The following is a 7,937-nucleotide window of genomic DNA, read 5'->3' as shown; positions in this document are numbered from 1 at the left end:
CACATGTAGTTTTTCCCCTGACCCGCAATTCACTTATCACATGATTTATTTATTTTCATGATTAAATTATTTTCACGTGATCTTTTTTTTTTTACACATGGTTAAATTATTTTCCCATTATGGGTTTATTTTCATGTGATTTGTTTAAAAAGGTGTAATTCATGTTTTATTTTCATGTGAAGTTTTTTTCCACGTTTCATTTTTTAACATTTTTTTATTATACCAACACAAAGGCTGTACAGTGCATAGCCGGTGAATACAAGCTGTGTTATGAACAAAGGGAAGAGGTAGATTTTTAAAGTGCAAATTAAATCCTTAACCCTAAAAAACATTTATACAGTATCAGTGATTTGTAGTATATACACCGTACCAGTCAAAAGTTTGTACACCCCTACGCTACTCATTCAGAGGGTTTTTTTTTGTATTTTGATCATTTTCTACACTACAGAATAATACTGAAGACACCAAAACTCTGAAATAACATCTGGAACACAGACGGAACTGTGTGACAAAACTTTATTCATCCCTTGAAATTTACATCTTACAGCAACTCACAAATAGAAAAAGTCACGAATAAACAGTAACAAAAATATAGACTGCAATAAAAGTAAAAAAAAACATATATATGGGTCCGTCTCAGAAACCGGTCTCTCATTTGGGACATTATGGTCAAAAATTTTTTTTTCTAATTTTACCTTTTTTTTTTTTTTTTGCATTTACCGAACACTCAATGTTTCTTTTGTCATGTTTAATAAGAATAAAGATAGCATCTTGCTTTATCTGGCCTCCACTGTGGAACATTTTTTTGATTACAATTCAAATGCTTTTGTAAAATTGATTTCCATATAAAATAACTACATCATGAAGAATTAAAGCCGCTCCTTCACAGATGAGTGAAAATATTGAATAAAATTTCCTCTTTTTGATTGCTTGGGTTAAAAATGGCAAGTTATGATGGCTGAATTGATTATTCATTTAAATATGAATAATATGATACGTTTTGGGTATTTGGGTAAAAGAACAGCGACTGTACCGGCTGAAGGTCGCGCGGGTCCCTGCTGCGGCGCGTGAGCAACGGGACATCACTACCGCACCGGACGGAGCGCGAGGCAGGGTTGGGGCAAAATGACTGGCTGTAGATTCTATCAAAAGTTCGATCTAAATTGACCACGGCTGCAAAATATTGGCCAAAAATACGCAAACACTACGAAATATGAAAGTAAGATGAAAAAGAAACATTCTATTGCCTTATACTGCAAGACTAAAACAAAATAAAACTGTCAAAACTCACCTTTTCAGTGATAACGTCCGAACAGATCACCCGCGTAACAGAAAGACCGCAAATGGAAGCACGATCAACTTCTAACTGTTGGAGTGGAAAATTCCATTCTACACATGCAAATTGTTAACGTGTGTCCTTCCCCGCACACAAATAACACGTTACGGTAAAAAATAGACCACAACTCATTTTATAGCTCAGAAATTAATACAAGACCAGCTACCATCGTAACATATTCTGTAAGAAACATATTCTATACCTAACTTTCAGCTTTCGTTTTAAAAAACAAAATCGCAGATTTATAACTAAATGTTTATACGGCGTAGTGATTTTAAGTTCCTACTTTTGGTGAGGTAGTGACCTCGACCCTGAGGCTTTCCGTTTAGATCAAAACACACGATCGTATTGGTTTTGGGTCTGCGGAAAATGGAGTTATGACGGTGATCAAATATTTTGCATGATGTTTTATTACGGTTATGATTATTCTGTGAGTGCACCAATCCTTAGGTATATAAAGTTACAACTTAAAATACAATTAGTAATAACTGTAGACTTTTCAGTGGACTACAACCTTTTTAAGGGAATGCGATGTAGTCAACCATTTATCAGGTCCCAGATCAAGCTGCCATTTTTCCACAAATTTGCAGAATTTTTGCCAAATTCTGAATAGAGTATTCACATCAAAGATTTAGTTTTATCTGTATTATATATACAGGTTGTTCAAATACTGTAGATAAAAAGTATTACCGTCTCCCCACTATCAAGAAAAATGTTAACAAAGAGAAACAAATGCTTCAAGAACAATGAAGAAATGAGTGGTTAAAGAGAATATGATGACAGGAGCTAAGCCCGAAGCCTGAAAAAGCACACACACACACACACACACACACACACACTGAACTTTACAACAGCTGCATGCATGTGAAATGGAAATAAATCAACTAAGGTAGGAAAAACTACTTTGGATAAAATTGTTATTGTCCGTTACACACTGATCAACCAGTGTGACTCAGCTGTGCCTTTTGAATAAAGAATAAATGAAGAGGGAACTGAACATTAACCACTTACGACCCTGTAGAACAGGATAAAGCGGCTAGAGATAATGAATGAGATTATAGTTACTATATGACTATCACTACAATTGGAATGTGCTGAATCTGTTAGTGTTTGTAATTATTGTACCATCCAATATTAGATAAAATTAAAATACAATCTGATAACATTGTTTAAAAGTCTAGCGCAAGAGATTTTGTTATTTTACAAATAATAACACTTCAAATATTGTTTTAACAATAATAAGCATCACTGTATAAATGATAGAGTGCAAATAGCTGTGTAACTACATGTCCTTGGAGTTGCTGAGTCATGGCAGGTTGGGAATACCATCCAACCCACAGTTCAGGTCCTTTGAGAGTAAATACTTTGGCTTTTGCGACATTCTGTTCCCAAAAGCTGATGTTCAGGAAAAATTCTTTACACAAAGTTTTTCTTGCTTTTGTAGTTTTTTAAAACTGTTCTTCCGTGTTTGGGGAAAAGAATGTATATTCCAACATGTAGCTCAAGCTAACACTCAGCCACAAATCTGCACCGTCACTCCAGTCATTTCGAGGAATTTTGTACGGATCATAACCGCTAATAAACTCTAATTTCCGTGTATATCTATCCTTCGCTTCTTTCTGACCAAGGTTATCCAAGTAATCCAGTTTTTTTAGCTGTAGTTTTCTTCAGGCAACAGCAACGAACGCCAGACTTCTTCGCTTGGCTTCTGATGTAAACAAAGTTCGCTTGTCCCCAGGTATAGGGTAGCGACAGTTGTTAATGTAAATGTGATGAAATACTGTATATAAGTAAAAATACCATAGGCTATGTATGTCATATACACAACTAAATAAGAATGGAACTTAAATAAGAATAGCACTTCAACCGAAATAGAATATTGCACTAATGAAATACTTGGAACTGAAATAGAAATATTGCACCAGGTAGTGAATGTTACTGCACAGCGGATGGTTAAAAAAAGTGGTTAAAAAATTCATATATTAGATTCTTTAAAAAAAAAAAAAAAATTAACATTTATTTTTCACATGTGATTTTTTTTTCTTTTCACATGTAGCTCACATGGTTTTCACTTCGTTCAACTCAGATGATTTTCTCCCATGAGTAACTTGATCCCTTGTGTTATGAGTTCAAATGGGCAGTTTCATGGTCAAATTCACCTTCACATGTTTTACTATACGATCACATGCGAAATAGGTTTTTATTTTGTTTTTAGAGGTTTATCTTAGATGCAAAATGTAGCGACCCAAGATAAACTCTTTCGAACAGTGTTTCTCAACCGCTCGGCCATGGCACATTAGTGGGGCGCGAAGCGCGATCTAGTGGGATGCGATTTTTTTAACCCCCCAAATTGAAGCTAATTTTTAGTAGGGTACAATTGCTGGGTTGCATCTGACATCACATCCACCTCATTAGATATGCAAGACATGAAGTGGTGGTCAGCTAAACTCACTGTTCACAAAGTGTCACTATCACTGAGGCTCCTTGGGAGTCGTTAAAATGTCCTACGCGTGTACACAAACATGGCAATAAGTTCTTGTGTTAACTGATCAGACTCCACTTTTGGATCCCTTTTGACTGAGAACGCCCTGCTTGCATGGTTGGCTTCTAGCACATCCATACAGTTTTAAATACAATACACTGAAAAAAATGGCCTGTTAAATTCTCATCTCATCTCTCATTATCTCTAGCCGCTTTATCCTGTTCTACAGGGTCGCAGGCAAGCTGGAGCCTATCCCAGCTGACTACGGGCGAAAGGCGGGGTACACCCTGGACAAGTCGCCAGGTCATCACAGGGCTGACACACAGACACAGACAACCATTCACACTCACATTCACACCTACGGTCAATTTAGAGTCACCAGTTAACCTAACCTGCATGTCTTTGGACTGTGGGGGAAACCGGAGCACCCGGAGGAAACCCACGCGGACACGGGGAGAATATGCAAACTCCACACAGAAAGGCCCTCGCCAGCCACGGGGCTCGAACCCAGAACCTTCTTGCTGTGAGGTGACAGCGCTAACCACTACACCACCGTGCCGCCCCGCCTGTTAAATTAACACAAAAAAATCTTGTACATCGGTTGCACTTACGGTATTAAAATCATATAAGTCATGTTCAGTCAGACAGAACATGACTTAATTGGTCTTAGTGGATATGATTTTAATAAGTGCAACCGATGTACAAGTTTTTTTTGTGTTAATTTAACAGGCCATTTTTTTCAGTGTACACCTAGTTTGTTTTTATTGCAATTATTTAATTCCTGGGCTCCTGTCTGTAACAGGGCATGATGTTGCATCCCATTAATACACTTTACAATAGATTCTAATAGAATGGCTGAGCCAAAATAATTGTGGATCTTTTTTGGGCCCCGACTTGGTACAAGTATGACTAGGTGGGCTTTAAAGTAAAAAAAAAAAAAGCTTGAGAACCCCTGGTCTAGAATGATAAACTTGGGTTATAGCTTATGAATATACACACTTTAGAGGATAATTTATCATTAGATATTGGGAAGAACGTGATCAAGCTCCACCTTGAGCACACACTTTATTATTATTATTATTATTATTATTATTATTATTTATGGATTTGAACCCGACTCATTTTTGTGTCCTGGTTTTCAGCTCGTCGTTCTTCGACGTCAGAGGAATAAAGAGACACTGCTTTAGTGTCGCACTTCAGAGTGGATGCGCGTCTGTTTGGCGCACTGAGTTCATACCGCGCGCAAAAGCCAGGAGACGGTGCAGGAAAAAAAAAACCCGACAACAACAAAAACAAAAAAAAGAAGGCCGGATTGACTGCAAATTTTCACCAAGGTCCGAGCTCCTCCCCCTCCACCATGAAGCTGTTCACACGGATTCTGCAATATTCCTAATTTCCCAGCGCTGCGCCCTAAATGCCCACGGAGTCCATATCTCACCACGAGTGACTCCATTTTCTTTTTTCTTTTCTTTTCAAAAGAGTTGGTTAAACGGGGCTTTTTTTGGTTCCATGTTCTGCCCTGGCCATGGGAGATTATAAAGAGCCGACCATGGTGCAGAGGTCGAGTTCATTTAGCATCAAGAGCCTCCTGCTGCCGTCCAGGTTTGACAGCCAGGGCGCAGAGGTCGCGGAAAGCAGCGCAAACTCCTCGGAACCGACCGAAATGAAATGCTCCACAGCCGTGCAGCAGCGGGGTGAGGAGGAGGAGGAAGAGGAGGAGGACTCGGGACCGGAAGCGGGGCGAAAAAGCGGCAAACCACAAGACAAGCCGCCGTTCAGCTACAACGCGCTCATCATGATGGCCATCCGCCAAAGTCCCGAGAAGCGGCTCACGCTCAACGGCATCTACGAGTTCATCATGAAGAACTTCCCGTACTACCGGGAGCACAAGCAGGGCTGGCAGAACTCCATCCGACACAACCTGAGCCTCAACAAGTGCTTCGTGAAAGTACCGCGCCATTACGACGACCCGGGGAAAGGGAACTACTGGATGCTGGATCCGTCCAGCGACGACGTGTTTATCGGTGGAACTACGGGAAAGCTCCGGAGGAGGTCAGCCACATCGCGGGGGAAACTGGTGATGAAACGAGGCCTGCGTTTCGCCCCGCTCGGACTCGGGCTCGGACTCGGAGAGCGCGCGAGCAACCCGCTTTGCTGGCGACTGTCTCCGTTTCTTCCCTTACCGCCTCACGGGCACTACAACGGACCCGCGCACGGCTTTCTGAACCAAGGACACGCGTACGGCTCTCTGCTCCCGAGCATGGAGCCCATCACCACCAGTGGAGACATCACCCGTCCCGGGCTCGGACCCTCCACCTCCGGTGGATACAGCGCGAGCTCTGCGCCCGCGGGATTACTCTCAGCGCACAGCGGCTATTTCGTGGCAGGAGCGCAGCAGCAGGTTCAGGTTCAGGCTCAGGCGCTCCAAAGCAGCTCAGCATGTTATGGGATCTCGAGCTCACCGCCGCCGCCGCCGCCGCCACTGCTCGCGGATTCTCGGACCGCGTTACCGTCTTTCTCCTCGAGCGGCTTTTCGGGGGTTTTGTCACAACATAAAAGACTGGCGCCTCATTCTTTCCTCAGCTGAGCGACTCACGTTTAATGCACAGCTGAAAAAAACAAACAAGCAAACAAAACAACAACAACAACAACAACAAAAAGCCGACTTTTGAATTAACGCACCCAGCGCTGTGAGTTTCATCTCAGTCCTAACATTTGATTGAACCCTGAACTCTGTAACTGTTATTTCGAGTTGAAATATGGATATTTATTAAACACTGAACTTAATTCAACACCTCGGGTTTTTTTTTAAATTGTTATTTTGTTGTTGTGCGTCAGAACCGAGTGGCACTAAAACACCCTTCAGTGGACAAATTTTCCGTTTATGTTACACAAGGACCAAGTCTGTGTCAATTTCTTGCTTTTAAAAAATATATATATTTAAATATTTAGTAACAATGCAGCAGGAACTGAACGACGTCATGCCAAAATTCAACACATAATAATAATAATAATAATAATAATAATAATACAGTAACAATAATAATAATAATAATAATAATAATAATAATAATTTTACTTTCTTTGTGAATCACTTATCCATGTTTTTTTAATCACAGCTTATTTATTGAAAATGAGAACATGGATCCTTATGTAATACATTTCCCTATTATTATTATTATTATTATTATTATTATTATTATTATTATTATGCACCTTTACTCAAAATTCCATCAAAATCTGTTCACTACTTTTTGAGTTACATTGGGAACAGACAAACAAACAAATTAACAATCAAACAAGCAGAGGTAAAAAGTTCCTCTAACAAATTTGGCTTATTATTTATTATTATTATATTTGCCTGCGACCCTGTAGAACAGGATAAAGCGGCAGAGAAGATGAGATGAGATTAATAATAATAATAATAATAATAATAATAATAATAATAATAATAAACTTTCTCTATGAGTCACTTATCCATGCTTTTTTTTTAAATCACAGCTTATTTATTGAAAATGAGAACATGGATCCTATTATTATTATTATTATTATTATTATTATTATTATTATTTAACTTTCTCTATGAGTCACTTATCCATGTTTTTTTTTAAATCATAGCTTATTTATTGAAAATGAGAACAAAATGGATCCTTATGTCATTCAGTTCCTTATTATTATTATTATTATTATTATTATTATTATTATTATTATGCGGTATTTTATGGTTGTATGAGCTGAACACTGTGAATGAGCCTTAATGCGGTCAGTCAGGGTTTGCAGCAACACACAAGCTAAAGGACAAACTCAGGTTTTTATGTGTCCTGACTGTGAAAGGTCTATAAAACAAAATGATGTGTAAAAATAATAAAAAAAAGGCAGAAAATATTCGCTGATTAATTTTAGATTTATCGACTGAGCACAATCATTTGATCATGTGTATCAGGGCAGGAATAACCCTAATCATTTTTTTTCCAACACAAAAATATTTTGTAAATTTGATTCTTTTGGGTTTCTGATTCTCAATCCTTCACCTTCTCCCCACCCTCACCCCTCCTACTGTACTCTGCTTTTTGCCCCCATCTTTCCCTGCTCGACCAACCTGACTGAACTCATCAGTGG

General features: G+C 39.0%; 1 protein-coding gene across 1 annotated transcript; it reads left to right on the top strand.

Annotated features, from left to right (window-relative positions):
- Positions 1-5,185: 5,185 nt before the first annotated feature.
- Positions 5,186-6,843, top strand: foxg1b (forkhead box G1b). Its single transcript, XM_060940411.1, has one exon. The coding sequence runs from the start codon at positions 5,344-5,346 to the stop codon at positions 6,403-6,405; it is 1,062 nt and encodes a 353-aa protein (XP_060796394.1). The 5' UTR covers positions 5,186-5,343; the 3' UTR covers positions 6,406-6,843.
- Positions 6,844-7,937: the final 1,094 nt, after the last annotated feature.

The sequence above is a fragment of the Neoarius graeffei genome, chromosome 15 (genome assembly GCF_027579695.1).
Source record: "Neoarius graeffei isolate fNeoGra1 chromosome 15, fNeoGra1.pri, whole genome shotgun sequence".
NCBI lineage: Eukaryota > Metazoa > Chordata > Actinopteri > Siluriformes > Ariidae > Neoarius > Neoarius graeffei.
Note: the sequence above shows the minus strand (reverse complement) of the source record. Positions and strands in the feature narration are given on the sequence as shown.

Coding starts and splice junctions, on each gene's coding strand:
- foxg1b (XM_060940411.1), top strand. CDS start 5,344: ATGGGAGATTATAAAGAGCCGACCATGGTGCAGAGGTCGAGTTCATTT.